The sequence below is a fragment of the Sarcophilus harrisii genome, chromosome 1 (assembly GCF_902635505.1).
Source record: "Sarcophilus harrisii chromosome 1, mSarHar1.11, whole genome shotgun sequence".
Classification (NCBI taxonomy): Eukaryota; Metazoa; Chordata; class Mammalia; order Dasyuromorphia; family Dasyuridae; genus Sarcophilus; species Sarcophilus harrisii.
Genome location: NC_045426.1, coordinates 714438787 through 714458866, shown reverse-complemented (window position 1 = coordinate 714458866; position 20080 = coordinate 714438787). Strand labels below are relative to the sequence as shown.

General features: G+C 39.2%; 1 protein-coding gene and 1 pseudogene across 1 annotated transcript; both read left to right on the top strand.

The window, feature by feature from the left end:
- Nucleotides 1-927: 927 nt before the first annotated feature.
- LOC111719394 (putative protein ZNF720) lies at nt 928-15467 on the top strand. The gene is made up of 4 exons (XM_031949079.1): nt 928-940; nt 7883-7935; nt 13074-13200; nt 14480-15467. Exons 2-4 carry the CDS (start codon nt 7903-7905, stop codon nt 14581-14583), a joined length of 264 nt encoding a protein of 87 aa, XP_031804939.1. The 5' UTR covers nt 928-940; nt 7883-7902; the 3' UTR covers nt 14584-15467.
- LOC116420927 lies at nt 14786-19035 on the top strand (annotated as a pseudogene).
- Nucleotides 19036-20080: the final 1045 nt, after the last annotated feature.

The following is a 20080-nucleotide window of genomic DNA, read 5'->3' as shown; positions in this document are numbered from 1 at the left end:
TCTCTTGAGTTCTATTTGGAGATCAAATTTTTGTTTAGTTCTGGTTTTTCCTTAGAAACAAATTTTCATTTGTTTCATTAAATTCCATTTTTCTTCCTGGAAGAAAATGCTCATAACTGGGTAGTTTATTCTTGGCTGCATCCAAGTTCTTTTTTGCCTTTCAGAATGAGTTACCCTTCACCTTTAGTGTGGACAGCCAGATCTTGGGTAATCCTTATTGTGGCTCCTTGGTATTTAAATTGGTTTTTTGGCTGCTTTAAATTTTTTCCTTAATCGTAGTTCAAATTTGGCCCAAATATTCCTTGGGTTTTTATTTTAGGGTCTCTTTCAGAATGTTGATGAATTCTTTCAATGCCTATTTACCTTCTGATTCCTATTACATCTGGGCGTTCTCTTTATGATTTCTTGAAAATGTATCTAGGCTCTTTTTCATCATAATTTTCGGAAATTTCCTCAGATTATCTCTCTAGATCTATTTTCCAAGTCTTCGTTTTCAATGATAATTCATGGTTTTCAGTTTGTCATTTTTTGGTTTTACTTGTGTTTCTTGCTGTCTCAATGGATCATTAGTTTTATTTGTTTCAGTTCAATTTTTTAAAATTATTTTCTTCATTAGCTTTTTTTACTTCTTTCTGTATATGTCCAATTGAGTTTTTAAATGTTGTGTTTTGCTCTGTGGAATTTTTTTGCATTTCACTATTTTTTTTTTTTAGGGTTATGACTTTCTCTTGGCTATCAGAAAGGCTTAGAATGAAAATCTCCCATGATAGCTGTGAACACTGTTAATAAAACTTTGTTTCTTATTTTGGGTAGAAGGGTGGGGGAAGCCATTCTATTAAAAAATCAAGACCAGGAGGAACTTAAAAATGGGTCCTTTGGTTGCTTTTACCCCACGGGGACCGGGCCAGGGAATGGGTGGACCCTCAGACATCCTCCTCAGGTGAGTGCAGTCCATCCCCAGATCTGACCATCAGCAGTCACAGCCATTTCCATGGACATGGAGGATGGGCTGTGAATTGGCAATGTCTCACGTAGGGATCATTTCCTTACCAAAATGGGCATGAGGTGTAACACAGGAGGAACAAAACTTCTCTGTTTTAAACTGACTCATTGGGCCCTTGGTATTTTGATCAGTAAGATCCATCCCCCTCCCCCCGCCCAAGCCTAAATTGGTTCGCTTCCTATTTGTTTTTAAGTTTTGTCTCCTTACAACTGACAGACAAGGATGACCACTTCCATCATTACTCTTTATTACCTAGGAGTCATGTCTTTTCTCTCTGAATGGCACACGCGCACGCTTGCACACACACGCACACATGCACACGCACACACACACACACACACACACACACACACATACACACACACAGAGCTCTTCCCTTTCTCTTTCTTGGGGCATGCTGTCCCTTGTAACAACTCAAGAGCCAGGCAAACCCTTCAGATTCTAGTGTTGTCTGGACAGGGTTTGGAGCAGACCCCTGAAGGCTTCCCCAGACCTCGCTTTTTGCAATGCTGTCACCAGAGCAGAAACTGTCCTCCTTGTGTTCCTCAAGTCACACAAGCCTTCCCAGGGCTCTCTGAAACTCTCCCCTTTGCTGTTTCTTGGTCAAGTCAATAAGCATTTAGACAGGCCCTAGAAGCCAGTCAGTGAGTTCTAGGATGGAGAGTTGTGGGCTATCCTTCTGTTCTGGCACTTCTAAAACCGGCCTGATACAGATAAAATTTTTTTCTTCTTTTTTTTTTTTTAAAATTATTATTATAGCTTTTTATTTACAAGTTATATGCATGGGTAATTTTACAACATTGACAATTTCCAAATCTTTTGTTCCAATTTTTGCCCTCCTTCCCCCCCTCCCAGATGGCAGGTTGACCAATACATTTTAAATATGTTAAAGTATAAATTAAATACAAGTATACATGTCCAAACAGTTATTTTGCTGTACAAAAGAATCGGACTTTGAAATAGTGTACTGTTAGCTTGTGAAGGAAATCAAAAATGCAGGTGGGCAAAAATATAGGGATTGGGAATTCTATGTAATGGTTCATAGTCATCTCCCAGAGTTCTTTTGCTGGGCGTAGCTGGTTCAATTCATTACTGCTCTGTTGGAACTAATTTAGTTCATCTCATTGCTGGAGATGGCCACGTCCATCAGAATTGATACAGATAAATTAAAAAAAAATTTTTTTTTATTAAAGCTTTTTATTTACAAAACATTATGCATGGGTAATTTTTCAACATTGACCCTTGCAAAACCTTCTGTTCCAAATTTTCCCCTCCTTCCCCCTATCTTCTTCTGTAGATGGCAGGTAATCCAATACATATTAATATGTTACAATATATGTTAAATTCATTATATTTATACATAGTTATACAGTTATCTTGTTGCACAAGAAAAATCAGATCAAGAAGAAAAAAAAAACTGAGAAAGAAAAAATGCAACCAAACATCAACAGAGAGAGTGAGAATGTTATGTTGTGATCCACCCTCAGTTCCCATGGTTCGCTCTCTGGATGTAGGTGGCTGTCTTCATCACTGAACAATTGGAACTGGTATAAATCGTCTTACTGTTGAAGAGAGCCATGTCCATTTGTGTAGTCTTGTTTTTGTAGTGTACAGCAATCTCCTGGTTCTGCTCATTTCACTTAGCATTAGTTCATGTAAGTCTCTCTAGGCCTCTCTGAAATCATCCTGGTGGTCATTTCTTACAAAACAATAATATTTCATAATATTCATAAAACATAATTTATTCACATAATTTCTCTAATTGATGGGCATCCACTCAGTTTCCAGTTTCTTGCCACTACAAAAAGGGCTGCCACAAACATTTTGGCACATACAGGTCCCTTTCCCTCCTTTAAGATCTCTTTGGGATATAAGCCCAGTAGAAACACTGATGGATCAAAGGGTTTGCACATTTTAATAACTTTTTGCACATAGTTCTCAACAGCTCTCCAGAATGGTTGGATCCATTCACAGTTGTACCAACAATATATCAGTGTCCCAATTTTCCCACATCCCCTCTAACATTCATCATTATTTTTTCCTGTCATCTTAACCAATCTGAGAGGTGTATAGTTGTATCTCAGAGTTGTCTTAATTTGCATTTCTCTGATCAGTAGTGATTTGGAGCACCTCTTCATATGACTAGAAATAATTTTAATTTCTTCATCTGAAAATTGTCTGTTCCTATCCTTTGACCATGTATCAGTTGGAGAATGGCTTGAATTCTTATAAGAATGAGTCAATTCTCTATATACTTTGGAGGTGAGGCCTTTATCAGAACTTTTGAATGTAAAAATGTTTTACCAATTTATTTTTTACCCTCTAATCTTGTCTGCATTAGTTTTGTTTGTACAAAACCTTTTAAACTTAATATAATCAAAATTATCTATTTTGCGAGCAATAATGATCTCTAGTTCTTTGGACACAAATTCTTTCCTTCTCCACAGATCTGAGAGGTAAACTATCCTATGTTCCTCTAATTTGCTTATAATATCACTATGTCTAAAACATGAATCCATTTTTGTGGTGTTCTTTTTCCAAAACACAGCCAGGTGATAAAAGAGTTCAGATCTTTTATTGTGTCCTTCAATATAGCCCGGTTAGCTCAGGCCTATCTCTCTGCTTGGTTCTAAGAACTCCGCCCGAATGTCTCCAAATCAAAAGGTTTGTCCTTCCGACTCCAGCCAGCACCAAGGTAGAAGATACGATGAATCTCTCTTGCCTCGAAGATAGGGCTTGTGGGCTTCCTCCCAGAATGCTCTGTCTCCGACCCCAATCGATGATCCCCAGAAAACTCTCTCGAGTGGCTTACTGGAGCTGTATTTATGCTACTTCTCCGAGAGTGGGATTGTGGGATATCTCCAAGCATGCTCTCTGGCCCTAAGGGAGGTGTGAAATCGGGTATCTCTTTCTAAACCCTGAATTCTCCCAAACGTGTGAACTCCATTGAGTACTTAGATACTTATGAGCTCTCTAAAGGTGTGAACACAAGCATTGTTTCTATCAGTTGTACTTAGTACCTTGTTTCAAGTTCTGGCCCAAAATATCTCTTTCTAAGATCAAATCAATCATATTGAACCATGCTAAATTAGATAATTATTGTCTCTATCAACTCCAATGGCTTAACAGTTTGTAAAGATTCCAATTTTGACATATCTTGGTATATGATATTAGATGTGGGTCAATGCCTAGTTTCTTCCATACTAGTTTGCAAATTTCCCAGCAGTTTTTGACAAATAATGAATTCTTATCCAAAAAGTTGGGGTCTTGTATGTGCACGAATGTTTGTGGCAGCCCTCTTTGTAGTGGCTAGAAACTGGAAACTGAGTGGATGCCCATCAGTTGGAGAAGGCTAATAAATTTGGTATAGATATTATAATTTTTTTTCTGTGAAATAAACAGGAGGATTTCAGAAAGACCTGGAGAGACTTACCCGAATTGAGGCTATGAAATAGGGCAGGAAGGAGATCATTTTCTTAACAACAATCTATTGATGACCAGTTCTGATGACCGGGCCATCCTCAACAAGGAGATCAACCAAATCCTTTCCAATGGGCATAATGGGCTGACCAGCTAGCCCAGAAAAAGTCGGGAGATACTAAAAACCCACATTAATTAATCCCTCTATTTATCCCACCTGCATTTTGATTTCCTTCCGCTAATTGTACAATATTTAAGTCTGATTCTTTTGACAAAAAAAATTTATCTTATACTTATTTTATCTAATTTATATTTTAATATATTTAACATCTACTGGTCATCCTGCCATCTGGGGGAGGGAGTGGGGGGTAAGAGGTGAAAAATTGGAACAAGAGGTTTGGCAATTGTTAATGCTGTAAAGTTACAGGTTACATATAACCTGTAAATAAAAAGCTATTAAATTAAAAAAAAAAAAGTTGGGGTCTTTGGGTTTGTCAAGTACTAGATTGCTATAGTTATTGACTCTTTTTTCCTGTGAACCAGCCTATTCCATTGATCAACTACTCTTTTTCTTAGCCAGTACCAAATGGTTTTGATGACTGCTGCTTTATAATATAGTTTTAAGTCTGGCACAGCTAGGCCATTAGCATTCATTAGCATTTTTTTTTTCATTAATTCCCTTGAAATTCTTGACCTTTTGTTCTTCCAGATGAACTTAGTTACTATTTTTTCTAGATCTGTAAAATAACTTCTTGGGAGTCTGATTGGTATTGCATTAAATAAGGATATTAATTTAGATAGTATTGTCTTTTTTATTATATTCGCTTGGCCTCTGGTACTGAGATTGATCTCTACTGTATAAAGGAGGCTATTGGGATTCTACCACATTTACTAAACATACTGGCTTTCCAGGGTATAAATCGTGCTCCCCCATGCAGAGTACCATGCACTGGGAGAGAAACAGAACCATGAGAGAAACAGAAGCCTTGGCAGAGCCAGGATTATGTGCCATGGTACTTCAGACAGTTTCTTCAATATGTGACTTTGCTGTGGGCTGGAGCAGGTTCTAATTTTACCTGGAAGAATATAATAGATGGAAATGACTCAAGCCAAAATTCAGTTTAGATGTTAAGCAAAAATCAGCTACTCCTAGGGAATTCCACAAATTAAAGGAGATTTATTTAATTACTGCATTAACAGGGTATTAAGTAAAGATGCCAGAGTTCTTAAGCTTGAATAGACAAGGCTGACCTTGGTTCCATGTAGGAGCTCATCTGGTCAGCAGAGCTGGGTGTGGCAATGTACCATCTTAGACAATCTGGCATATCTGATGGCCCCTCATTTCACAGGTGTAGCCTTTTAGGTTTTTAGATTGCCAGACACCCACACTTATTTGTCCAGAGGCCTTCACAATACTGCTTGCAAGGAAGCACTTGGAGCCTTTCTTATTATGTAAGTCTGGTCCTGGAATAGCTTTGTCACTTTTCAAAGGAAAAAAATCAAAACTAGCCTTACTAATTTATTGGCTTTTTTCTGCTCTTTTTGATCAGACTGACTATTATTTGTCGTTTCAAAGAAGCCATTTATCCTTGTGATTTTTAAATTTCCAATTTATCTGTTTCCCTGCTAATTTTAGTATCTTTTCATTTGTATTTACTTTTGGTTTATTCATTTATTTTTCTAATTTTTTTAGAATGCAGATTTAGTTAATCTTCTCTTTTTGTAAATGCTTAATGTGAGATTTTAATTCTATTCTCCCCGCTGGGATTACTTTAGGTGAATCCCAGAAATTTGGGGATATTGTTTAATCATCCTCACTTTCTTTTGCAAATATAGCACTTCTGAGATCTCTTCTCTGACTCAGTCATTTAACATGTCACTGATAAATCTCCATTTGGGTTTATATCTTTTTTTGGTGATTCCTGAACTGGAGCCAATTTCCATTCTTATTTCATTAGGGAATGAAAGGATGTATGAATTATTTCTACCTTTTTTTTTTTTTTTTTTACATTTGTGTGCAGTATCTCTCTATCTGAGTGATTAATTTTTGTTAAAGTTCCATGTGTGGCAAAGAAATATGCACATTCCTCATTTAGAAGGTACCATAAGCCTTTTATCTCAAGTACCTTCCTTTCAGAATTCTCTGTATCACAGTAAGTGTCAGGGAGAACATGGCTCCATAGCTGGGAACATTGCCCCCTGATATTTGCCCTCTCTTTTTCCTTTCCTTTCTTCCACATTCTCCTAGAAATCTCAATCCTGGCTTTTTAGGAACTAAACCCTTAAGCCTCAAGGTCCGTTATCTCCTCTAAGAATATTCATCAATGGAACCCCCTCCCACTTCCATAACTCAGCAATTGCTTTGTTGTTGCCCTGTAATATTAGGATGCTTTTATAGATCTTTCTCCACTATCCTTTCAGAGGTTGTAGCTCAAGAAAGGACTTTTTATCTAAAAGATAAAAAGGAGGAATTGCTAGGCTATGTGACTCTGAGTGAGAGGCCTCCTTGACCTTTGGTGCACAATATGTTTTCTGCCATGTTGCAAAAACACCCTTGTTGAGCAATTCCAGACAAGGTTTTGTCTTGTCATTCCTGGTGGATCCCAGAGCCCCCCCTCACCCCCACCTCCCCTGGCTTCCCTCCTCCTAATCAAGCAGTCTATTGTGTAGAATTAAGTGTATATTGTGGAGAGAGCATAGAGGGAAGGCAGAGGACCAGATAAAAGGAGAACTCTGACTCAGAAACCGTTGAAGCTCTCATTGGTCTCCTACCTGGGGTCCCAAGCCCCTTGTTCCTCTGCGTTCTGTGTAGGAGGATGGGGAGAGGAGGGAGAAGAGAAAGAGACAGGGGATGGGTTTTCCTGTTCAATCCACTTTCATTTCCAATCCTGACTCTCCCTGCTGCCTTCATCCTTCTGTAGGAGTGGAGTCTTTGCCCTGATGGCAGGACCAGGGCCTTTGAAACTCCCTGTTGAGGTGTCATCCCTGTATGTCTCTTTAAGCTTGCTTCCTGACTATGGAAACCCCTTTCCCTTCTGGAATGGTTTTCCCTTTTAGTCTTCTGGAGAACCAGGCCTGGCCCAAGCAAGTAAGTACTGGGCCAAATGTAGACTCGAAATTTGGAGAGAAATTAGACTGGTTTTATCTTGATGGTCCCGAATAGCAATGGCCCAGAGGATGAGGAGCACAAAGGCAATCAGCCTGGCAAGGGGAAGGTAGAGGTGAAGAAGGGAGGGACTGTCCTGGGAGCTCTAGGACTTTCTCTTGGCTATCAGAAAAGCTTAGAATGAAAGTCTCCTATGGCAGCTGTGAACACTACTTGGCTGTACTTGGCTGTGGCTTCATTTGTGGGCCAGGAAGGGTGTGTGTGGGGCAGCCCAATCCTGACATAGATTAATTTCTGGGCCAGGAGGAACATGACTAAATGGAGTCATTTTGGCTACTTTGCTACCTTCACAGGGAAGCTGGAGCTAGAGGGAATGGGCCCTGGGAGCCTCAGACATCCTCCTCAGGTGAGTGCCGTCCGTGCAGTCCTTCCCCAGACCTGACCATCGTAGTCACGGCCATTGCCATGGACATGGAGGATGGGCTGTGAAGCTGGCAATTTCTCATGTATGGATCAATTCTTTGCCAAAATAGGGATGTGGTGTAATACAGTGGGAACAACACTTCTCTGCTCTCCTGTGTTTTAAACAGACTCATTAGGCCCTTGGTATCTTGAACAGTAAGGACTCTCCCCAGCCTAAATTGTCCCCTCCCTGTTTGTTTCTAAGTTCCATGTCCTTACAGCTGACAGACAGGGGTGACCACTTCCCTCATTACTCTTAATTACCTAGGGCTCATGTCTTTGCTCTCTGAATGGTACATAGACACACACGCACACACACACACACACACACACACACATACACACACATACATACACACACACACACACACACACACACACACACACACAGAATTTCTCTTTCTTGTGGTTAGGCTCTCTCTTTAAGCAATGAAAGAACTGGGAAAACCCTTCAGATTCGAGTCTTGTCCAGACAGGTCTGGGAGCAGACCCCTGAGGGCTTCCCCAGATCTTGGCTTTTGCAGCGCTGTCACCAGAGCAGGAACTGTCCTCCTGGTGCTGCTCAGGTCACACAAGCCTTCCCAGGTCTCTCTGAAACTCTCCCCTTTACCTTTTCTTGGGTCCTGTCAATAAGCATTTAGACAGGCCCTAGAAGCCAGCCAAGGAGTTCTAGGATCGAGAGTTCTGGGCCATCCTGCTAATCTGGTGCTTCTAAGCCGGCTCTGACACAGAGATTGATCTCTCTTGGCTATTTGGATTCTACCATGTACCATGTTACTATACAAACTGGCTTCCTGGTGGTGTAATTTGGGCTCCACCATCCGGAGACCATGAGAGTAACAGGGAGACAAGGAAGCCTTGGCAGAGCCAGGGGTGTGTGCCATGTACTTCAGACAGTTTCTTCGGTATGTGACTCTGTTGTGGGTGGAGCAGGTTCTAGCTTTACCTGGAAGAATGTAAGGGATGGAAATGACTCAAGACAAAATTCAATTTAGATGCTAAGCAAAAATCAGATGTTCCTAGGGAATTCCACAAATTAAAGGGGATTTATTTAATTACAGCATCAATAGGGCATTCAATAAAGATGCCAGTGTTCTTAAGTTTGAGTAGACAAGGCTGACCTTGCTTCCATGTAGAAGCTCAGCTGGGTGTGGCGATGGACCATCTTGGGAAATCTAGCATATCTGATGGACCCTGATTTCACAAGGGTAGCCTTTTAGGCCTTTAGATTGCCAGGAAGCCCCACTAATTTGTCTAGAGGCCCTAAGAATACAGCGTATAGGGAAGCAGTTGGAGCTTTTCCCATTATATAAGTCAGGTCCTGGGACCGTTTCGTCACCTTTCAAGGGAAAAAAAAACCCAAGACAAACCTATTTTGTTGAGTGTTTTTCCTGCTCTTTTTCACCAGATTAGCTAAGAGTTTTCCTAACTTTATTTGTCATTTCAAAGAAGGCATTAATCATTGCAATTTTTTTTATTTCCAATTTATCTATTTACCTTCTAATTTTAGTATCTTGTCATACATATTTTTGGTTTATTCATTTACTTTTCTAATTTTTTAGAATACAGATTTAATTACTCTTCTCTTTTTGTAAATGCTTAATGTGAGACTTTAAGTTTATGCTCCTCCCTGGGACTACTTTAGTTGAATCCCAGAATTTTGGGATATTGTTTAATTAGCCTCATTTTCTTTCACAAGTTTAGCATTTTTGAGAGCTGTTCTCTGACTGAGTCATTATTTAACTTTATATATTAACATTATTTAACAAATCACTGATAAATCTCATTTAGGTTTGGTGATACCTGAACCAGAATCAATTTCCATTCTTATTTCATTAGGGAATGAAGAGATGTATGAATTATTTCTACCTTATTACATTTGAGTGCAGAATCTCTGTGTCCTAGTGGTTAATTTTTGTAGAACTTCCATATGTGGCAAAGAAATATGCAAATTCCTCTATTGTCCTATTTAGAAGTTTCTTTCAAGATTAGTTCATTGCTTCTGCTTTCATTTCATTCTACATTTTTCATCCCCCTTTTTCCTTTCAGTTCTCTTGTGATTTCCCTTCCTCTCTTGCCCTTCAACTAGAGTTCTGTTCACTAGATTTTTAATTTCATCCATTTTTCTTCCCCTTTCCAAGGAGGATTTCACTCCTTTCCCTCATTGTCCAAGTTCCCTTTCTGTTTTTCCTAGTTTCTCATTCTCTGATTCATACCCTCTCTACTCCTCTGGTCTTTCTCTTTTCCCTGTACACTTCATATAACCAGAAGCCTCACCTTCTTTTACATTTCCTCCAAGATATCCATTCTGAGTCCTGCCTTCTAGATGCTTTCTGCCACTGGCTCTAGACCAACCCCACAGATTCCTCTTTCCCATGCTGCCTTCCTTTCAGAATTCTCTGTATCACAGCAGCTGCCAGGGAAAACATGGCTCCATAGCTGGGAACATTGACACCTGATATTTATCCTCTCATGTTCCTTTACCTTTCTTCCACATTTTCCTAGAAATTTCATTCCTGGCTTTTCAGGCACCAAACCCCTAAGCCTGAGGTGAAGTCCCTTATCTCCTCTAAGAACATTCATCTCCCTCCCACTTCCAAAGCCAGGCCTCCTTCCTTTCTGCACCTTTTCAGCCTTTCTACCTTCCTCCCCCACTTCTCAGGTGGTCTTCTCTTACCAAATCCCTGGAGCTCATCTCCGCAATCTCCCTTTTTCTTCCCTGTGTTCCAGCTTTTCACACTATTGATGACTGTCTCCTCCAGGATTCTCTGTTCTCTAAGTTTTTAGGACATGACTCTCTCTTATTATCTGACCCCTTCTTCTCTGTCTCCTTTATTGGATGTTAGACTGCCCTTTACTATGGAATATTCACTTCTTATCCCTTATTCTTCAGCTCCCATTGCATTCTCAGCCCCAGTGCCCTATGGGACCCATTCTTTTATCCCTTCCCCTTATCTCTTTGGTTTGCAATATCTCCTCTATTCCAAACTCATTCAGTTCCATTGTATGAGAAGGTCTATCTCATGGCTTAAAGGACCTTTTCCTTCTGAATTAAATTGTTACAGGTGACCACTGTTAACCTGGCAGTTTGTAGCCTGAGTTTTGTTTTTGGTTTCTGGGTTTGCTTTTCCTGTGTGTGATCTGTGGATTCTTTCCATTAAAATTTTATTTTCTCTGTCCAGAATTTCCTTCATGATTGGGTTGTATCTTTTTGGGAAATCTTTCATCGTTAAGATCAAAGGCCATGTGCATGCTGCCTTTCCTTTCAGTACACTTTCCTTCAGCAAGGGGCAGATTTTCTTTAAATATTAATTTTTGTTTACTTCAGTTCCCCTAGACTGTCCTTAATTTTTATGCATTTTCCTTCCCTGCTTGTTCTTTTATTTTCTTTGGGAAGAGTTTTAATTTTCTATTCCTTTAACTTGTCAATTCACAAAAGAAGACCACAGATCCCAGAAAGTTGGAAAGGGCTCTGGGTGGGAAGGAGGATCTCAATTCAAAAACAGAGTGGAGAGCTCAGTCAGAAAAGTCCCAAAGAAGTAGAGCCAGTGAGTAATGAGGAGGTAGCTGAGCTTTCTCCATCAAAGCAGGTTGAGGTTTATTAGCCCCCCTCATATTGGTAAAGGGCAGCTTTGGGGTGCTTATGAAGGAAAGAGGTTTAGTAACTTCTCTTGGGGGAGGGTAAGTAATCAGAGGTCAGTTATCCATCTGTAAAAGGGCTGCTTTCCTTTAATGAGAACCCATACTATGGATGAAGGAAGGGATTCAAGGAACCCTAAAGAAAAGGAATTATGGAGCCATCACTGGGAACCTCAAAAAGTGTAAAAGAGCAATACATTTCTGCCACAGTGTAACCTCAATTATTCAGAAGTGAAAAACAGAATAAAGAAAAGGAAAGGTGAAAGGTAGATTATTCATCATAGACTGTGATGTAGTCACAGGGTAGCAATTTTATTTTATTTATTTATTTTAAATAACTTTTTATTGACAGAACTCCTGCCAGGGTAATTTTTTTTACAACATTATCTCTTGCACTCACTTCTGTTCCAATTTTTCTCCTCCCTCCCTCCACCCCCTCCCCAAGATGGCAAGCAGTCCTATATATGTTAAATAGGTTACAGTAGATCTTAGATACAATATCTGTGTGCAGAACAGAACAGTTCTCTTGTTGCTCAGGGAGAATTGGATTTAGAAGGTATAAATAACCCAGGAAGAAGAACAAAAATGCATTTCCTAGTGTTCTTTCTTTGGGTGTAGCTGCTTCTGTCCATCCTTGATCAATTGAAACTAAGTTAGATCTTCTCTTTGTCGAAGAAATCCACTTCCATTAGAATACATCCTCATACAGTATCGTTGTTGAGGTATATAATGATCTCCTGGTTCTGCTCATTTCACAGGGTAGCAATTTTAAATAAAGGCTTGAGCAATGGACAACATCTTCCCCAGAGTGATCTCAGGGCTTAGATATAACAATAGATAATTCTACTTGACTTCCCTGGAAATTGTCTCCTACCACTTAGTGCAGTCCAGATCCTGATGAATATCTCTTCAGAATCCTCTTCATGTTTTCATCAGATAAGACTTTATTCCAGCTTCTTGAAAAGAAAAATACACCTTTTCTTTAACTTTGGTCTCATTTAAATGATAACATAAAACTTTCTCTCCCAGAGTGTGCTGTGCTTGCCAGCTTCTCACAAACTTTGCAGAATTCACTTTAGCATATTTCACTTCAATCAGTTCTGCTGAGGAGGAAATTTCATATCACTCTCTTGTTCTCCACAGATCCATTGACATCACAGATAAAGCACAAACATTCTTCCTGATTCCACATCAAGATGCATTCCATAATAATGGAATTTATTTTTATCCTTTATCCTAACTGATCTTATAAAAAGCTTTTCTCAAAATTCAATAAGACTCTTAGCATGGATTCAGGAGTGAACTCTGACACTCAAAAATGATATGACCTTTGAGCAAATTTCTTCCATGTGCTTCAGTTTCCTGCTCTAGATTGTAGGAAATTGGAATTTTTAATTTTCAAGTATCTTTCTGCTCTATATCTCATGACTTTTGATGCTTTAGGTGTTGTTGACCTTCAGGGATGTGGCTGTGGACTTTACTCTGGAGGAGTGGGGCCTCTTAGAACCTTCTCAGAAGGACTTGTATAAGGAGGTCATGTTGGAGAATGTCTGGAACCTGCTCTCCGTGGGTAAGAACATTCCTCCTGGCAATTCTGAATCTATGATCAAAGAGTGCATCTTCTTTTCCTAGGGTGCAGGGATTGGCAGAAGTATCAATTAGAAAGGGGAAAGTACTCATCTGCTGTGTCCATGCAACAGGGTTCTCCTGCATGTTTTTGCATTGTATATTCAAACTTGAGGATGTCCTTTGTTGCTCCTGCATCTGTCTTTTACCAATTCTAAGTAACTTTAAGTCAAAAGATCAACTCAGCATGGAAATATCTCAAACCATGGAACTAATCTTAGAGGTAATTTTTTCTGACCTCTACCTGGACATGAATTTGTCTGCCAAAGCTCTGAAAATTGCTCAGGCAGCTTTTCCTTACAACCTGTTGCTCTTTGGGATGGTTCTAGTATTTAGAATATTCTTTTTTTTACAACCATCAGCTTGTAGCCCCAAGCACCTAGTTGTTCTCAGTACAAGAAGTTTGTCCTTAATCTTCCTTCCTATTGCCCTCAAATTCCAGCAGTGCAATTTGAAATGGGAAAGGAATGGAAGGGAATGAGCATTCCTTTTCACCTACTCTTTGCCAGGGGGTATGCCATGTTCTTGAAGAAGAACTTTCAGAAATTACATTATTTTCACTAGTGTATGTACTCACATTAAAAATAAGGGACAAATGAAGAAAAGTGCCATTTGCATCTGGGTAAAGATCAAACAAAAATTTATTTCACTTTAACATATTAACCTTCCAAGTTAGGTGTCAGTTATCCCCCATTGAGAGTTGAGTGAATTGAGGCAAACAGAGTTTAATTTAATTACCAAAGGGTACACAGCTGGTAATTGTCCACAGCTTAATTTAAACTCACATACACCTGACTCTATGCCTGTGACTCTCTCCATTGCACTTCTGGCTCCCTTTAATTTCTCAATAATGGAAACTATGGAATGAGTTTCTATATAGAAGGGGTATCAAAACTAAAGTCCCCTTGATTTGACTTGAGGCTTCTTAGGCTCAGTAACCCTTTTTACTTGAGTTTGGGGTTAGAAGTTTCTGCCACAATGGAACCTAACTAGATGGGGGGAAGATCATTTGCCTCTTAGAACAAGTTGTACAATAGGATGATATAGCAAACCCCATCATTGGTTACTAGCATTAAAGCACTAATGGGTGACCATAGACTCATATGTTTGAATGTAATGGGGTGAATCTCAAAATGGAACAGCTTTGGATCTTCACTCTATTGCCTAAAGATAACTAAATTTCAAACTTCCATCCTTCATCTCTAATTGATTTCCATGTCCAGGACTTCTAGTTCCCAGAGAAGATGTGATTTCTTTTTTTGAGCAAAAGGAAGCCCCATGGATACTGGACCAGGAAGATCTGAGGAGCAGCTCGCTAGGTGAGTGAGGTGAAAGCAGGGATATGAAAATTGTGGTTACAAGATGCTTCTAGGAATTACCATGAAATAAATATTAGGTCTTAGTCAGAAACACAAGCCTTGGAATTCTTCTTCTTCTTCTTTTTTTTTTTTTTTTTTTTTTTTTTTTTGCTTCCTGGGCTATTCACAGAATTTTAACTTTCCAACTATAAAATGAGTGAGTTGTACTCCATGGTCTTGTAAGTGATCAGCTGTCATCCTATGAGAAGTCATTGTTTGGGATTTGAGACCAGGAATTCTTCTGAAAGTGTGAAAAGGGCACTAATCAGTCAAAAATTTTTGTTAGTTATTATTTAAAAGATTTATATTTCTATTAGCTCATGACAAGTATTGCATTAAATGGCAAATCTATTCCAAGGTCAATTACAAATACTGCTTTAGGTTGGGTCTCTTTTTTTTTAAATAATGTTTAATATACAAAATAACTTTTAAAATGATAGTATTTCTTCAGGTATTACTTTGCTTTTGCTGCCTCTGGTAAAGTGGCAACACTATCACTGAAACTTTACTGAATGACCAACCCACGCATGCCCATTTACAGGATAAGGATTCCAGTCTCAGCCACTGGAATCTGGACCAAGTCCCTCAATCATTCTTAGTAGATGGCCTGAGCTGTGCACATAGTGAGAATGAAGGTACTTTCTATGTTGTTGCCGGTTTACAGTGAGGGTCCAATGTAATTATGCATGAAGCTCATTGGCTATTAAATCATCCTTGGGATGTAAGCTAATAGGATTTTTAAGTGATTGATTTGGTCCATTTAAGATTTTTCTCTTTGCCCGGGAAAATCAGAAATAACTGTTTCTGTTTTACTTTTGGAGAGAAGGGAAAATAAATATATGTGTGTGACTGTGTTTATGTGGTGTCTGTATTCAATTTATTGCTCGCCTTTTTTTTTTTTTTTTTTTTTTTTTAAAGAAAGAGAGATCAGATTTGAAATAAAGGAAACTACTATAGAGCAAAGCCTTTATGTGGTAGAAACTCACAAGCCAGGATTCATCATTGATGATCCTGTTAACTTCACCTCAAAAAGTATCTGTGTCAATGAGTAAATCCACATTGGAGAGAAATCTTATGAGCACAATCGAAGAGGAAATGCTTTCACAAAAGGGTGGGCTCTTATTGTCTATCAGAAAATCCATAGTGGAGAGAAACCTTATAAATGTAGCCAGTGTGGAAAGACTTTTAGCCTAAAGGGAACTCTTAGTGTACATCAGAGAATCCACACTGGAGAAAAACCTTATGAATGTAACCAGTGTGGAAAGACTTTTAGGCAAAAAGTATCTCTTACTCTCCATCAGAAAATCCACACTGGAGAGAAACCTTATAAATGTAACCAGTGTGGAAAAGCTTGTACAAAAAGGAGTATTCTTACTGTACATGAGAGAATCCACACTGGAGAGAAATGTTATGAATGTAACCAATGTGGAAAGGCCTTTAATAATAAGAAGAATTTTACTAGACATCAGAGAATCCACACTGGGGAGAAACCTTATAAATGTAATCACTGTGGAAAGAATTATAGATAAATTGGAACTCTTATTGAACATCAGAGAATCCATAATGGAGAAAAACCTTATGAATGTAACCAATGTGGAAAGGCTTTTACAAGAAGTAGAAATCTTAAGAATCATCAGAGAATCCACACTGGAGAGAAACCTTATAAATGTAACCAATGTGGAAAGGTTTTCACACAAAAGGGAGCTCTTACTGGACATCAGAGAATCCACACTGGAGAGAAACCGTATAAATGTAACCAGTGTGGAAAGGCTTTTACACAAAAGGAAAGCCTTATTAAACATCAGAGAATTCACACTGGAGACAAACCTTATAAATGTAACCAATGTGGAAAAGCTTTCAAACAAAATGGAGCTCTTAGTGGACATCTGAGAATCCACATTAGAGAGAAATCTTATGAATATAACCAATATGGAAAAGGTTTTTCATAAAAATCTGGTTCTTGCCAGATCTGTGATGAAATGCAAAGGCATTACAATCAGGAGGAAAAGGAATTAGGGAGAAAACTTTGGGAGAAGATGATGTGCTGCTGATACCTTCTGCACTTAGCCTTCTCTTGCTATAACCGTATAAAGAGGGAAAGTAAATACTGCCTAGAGATTTTAGACAGCTTCTAAGGCATATTGGATCCTTCCTTTCAACCTGGTCTTCTACTTGAAAAGTCTCCTGGGAGAATGGAAAGATCACTACATTTGGAGTCATGGGTTGAAATTCTCCTTCTGTACCTTTGTGGTTTTAGGAAACTAATTTAATTTAGCTAGGGCTTGATGCATTCAGATTAGGGTTTGGGTTTCTTCCAGCTCTAAATCCTTTGAGAAACCCAAGAGGAGCTTGAAGATAAACCCTAACTTTCAATGTCACTTATTCCTGGGTCCTCAGCTTCAGATTAGGGGTAATAAGCTAGATGACTAAGTCTTCTGGGTATGACTGGCAGTTTGGAGATTCAGCAAGATATGGGATATTCTAAAATGATCTTTGTTGAATTAGGAAACTTGCACATCATTCCTAAATAAACAATTCTTTCTGTGCAGCTAGTGAAATAGATTTTTTGCCATATTTATTCAGGCAGAAAATATTTTAAGATGCATTTAAGAATGAAAGATTTTATTTCTGACATTTCAGCTTATACCCACCAAACTGACAGTGATGGAAAGTGTTGGGGGCACTATAGAATTAGAGGCACATATTGTATGTAGCTCTGAATTGGTCCAACTTTTCTGAAAGCCATGTAGTCTTAGGATTTATTAAAAGGGATCAAATGCCCATATTTAGTGACAGAATACCTGCTGTAAGGCATAAGTGGAATTGGGGGGAATGGAAGTGAGGGAAAGAAAGGTTCTAAGTATACTAACATATTAATTGCTATGGCCTTTTTTGTTTTAGTTAATTCTTTTCGTAGTAAAAAAAAAAAAAGTAGATGTGAAAAAGAACCAAAATAGAAGTTATTGGAGAATGTATACACAAATTGTAGTGATGGACATATTAGAATAATGTGACATGAAAAACCATGGATAGGAAGAATTCAGTGAATAATCAGGATATGGAAATGAATGGATATGGATTGAAGTGAGCAAAATGGAAACTATATACACAGTGATTCTCTCCAATACTTAGAAAGCCTGACCAGTGATCTCTTTAATTTGAAATTCCTTCTGACAACATAGATGAATGTCTGTATCCATCCTTTGTAATTCTTGCCTTTGTTTCACACAAATTCACAGAGGATCCATTCATTATGATGGAGTCATTCCTTACTTTCTCCTATTATGTGAAGGGCACTTGTTCTGGCTGTCTACCCATCAGCTCTTTTCCTTACTATGAGCCCAGATCATCTTCTTGTCCTACAATTTTTTCATGTGAGGTTTGAGCAATCCCAACAGAGGACACCAAGAAATTTTAGATAATGCTTTCATCAGCCAACATATGATAAATGGAGAGAGGCAATTGCCAAAGAGGATTCCAAGTAGACAATAAATTAGTTTGTAAAATCTATTAATATTATGATCTGTTTGTGCTGATAAAGGGAAAACACAACTCTGGGACTCTCCAATCTGTCCTTTTCTGTAGGTTTATACATTAGGCAGAAATAGGGGCCATCACCAGTTATCTTGGTCTGTCTTTCCCACTGGGCTCTGGTGACTCTGAAGGACAGAGTGAAGTTGATGACTGCACAGATCTGTTTCACTGAAATCCAAGTCACTTGTAAATCAAGACCTGACCCACTAATGACATCGATGCTTTTTGAGAACAAAGGACCAACAACAAGCTTCACATGAAGATGCTCATGACTTCAAAAGTTCAGTGTTCAGTTTCAGGTAAAGGCAAATTTTCAATTTTGCCATCAGTCACTTAATCGAGGAAAACTCTGAGCCAAGTTAAAAGTGCAGTGATTTAATAAAACACATAAATTGTTCTCTCAACACCCCCTGTAAATCATTTCATGTCAAGGAATAAGTTCTATACCTTTAAGTATTCAGATTCAGCTCTAGAACATCTGTTGCTCTTCTGTATTAGCCAAGGTGATGACATTCTTGCAGATATTTTCTCTAGATATTTTTGGACAATTAGAGAAAGTTTGCTATCTGTCGGTTATTTCTGCAAGATCCAGATGGAAATTATCAACAATGAAAGGAAGAGTAGCTCCCATTTCAGACTTTTAACCAAGCATGGTGTCTCTGTCCCAAGGATGGTCTCAGTACTTTAAGCATTTATATTGTTTTTCTTGCCTCCCAACTTGCATTTTTTGTACTAACCTTAAAATGGGGACCAGGGCGTCCTTTCATGCTCCAGTCTTTAGCTCCATGGGAAAGCCAGATGGAGGGTGAGCCTGGTGTGGGATTTGGAGGCCATTGAGGAGTATAGGGCAGAATTGGGGATCTTTGGGGATAGGGTCAGGGATTGGGAGAGGAAGGCGGTGGGATTCCTTAAGTCCTAGCCCTGGGTGTAATTAGAGGAAAAGGTTCAACCATCCTGGTGGCCTCTGGGGCAGGGGAGAGGGGTGCTCTGTGGAATAGGAAGACCCTCCCAGAGTGGGCTGTCTGGACAAAGGAAGTAGGCTGCTTTCTATGCCTTAAAGTTTAAATCTCTTTCTTCAGTTAGCACTGAGATTACTCTGCCTTCCTTTGTAGCTGGGATTCCTTGGTCTTCTAGAAGCAGCTCTATTCAAAGAGGTCCCAGTGGGTCTGAGCCAGAGCCCCCTGCATTTCCAGGCTTCTACTGCCTTCCTTAGTCATTGATTCTCATTCATAGTTGCCCTTGTAGTGAGTGTCCCATAGATTTGCCTGGAGCACCCACATTTGTGATTATAGACTACCTATTGGATGAGCCCACCACCTCTAAATCTTTCCAGTTTCCCAAACTAGTCACACTTCCTAACTCACCCTCTCCAGATTTACTTTTGGCTCATACTTTGCCACATTTCAGAATCTGCCCATAGGATGCAGGAGTCTTGATTCCAGCCTTCCTATCAGTACCCAGGGATCTCATCTCCATATCCTGCTTTCAGACCCAGTCCCCTTCCCCCATGAGTCCCTCTTTCCTGCTCTCCCTGGATCCTCTTCTTACATCCAGTTTCAAAGCTCTTTCCTGCTGTAATGTCAGAGAAACTGAGGCAAAACAGGGGTTAGAAGTTTTGAATATTTTAATAGTGGAGAAATTGGACTGGTGATAGCCATCGTAGCCAGCTGGCGTCGGACTCTTCTCTCAAAGCATTCAGCAATGAGAAAGTAATTCCAGAGACTTTTATAGGGCTCCAGCAATCAAGAAAACAAAGGTGGGGTGGGGTGGGCAGAGCACTGGTGAATGGAAATTCTAGGAAGGACCATAACTTTTTAATTCTTACAGGTTGGGAGTCAAAAGGAGAAGAAGTCTGAGGCATAAGATAACCAGAGGTTTGAGATAATCCAGCTGGAATTTTATGGTTCTTTGGAATGTGAGAGTAGCCAGAAT

What these genes read in the sequence shown, in the direction of transcription:
- LOC111719394 (XM_031949079.1), top strand. Translation starts at nt 7,903, where the DNA reads ATGGGCCCTGGGAGCCTCAGACATCCTCCTCAG. An exon ending in GCCTCAGACATCCTCCTCAG is followed by an intron (nt 7,936 to 13,073) that starts GTGAGTGCCGTC and finishes TTGATGCTTTAG; the next exon opens with GTGTTGTTGACCTTCAGGGA. An exon ending in CTGGAACCTGCTCTCCGTGG is followed by an intron (nt 13,201 to 14,479) that starts GTAAGAACATTC and finishes TTCCATGTCCAG; the next exon opens with GACTTCTAGTTCCCAGAGAA.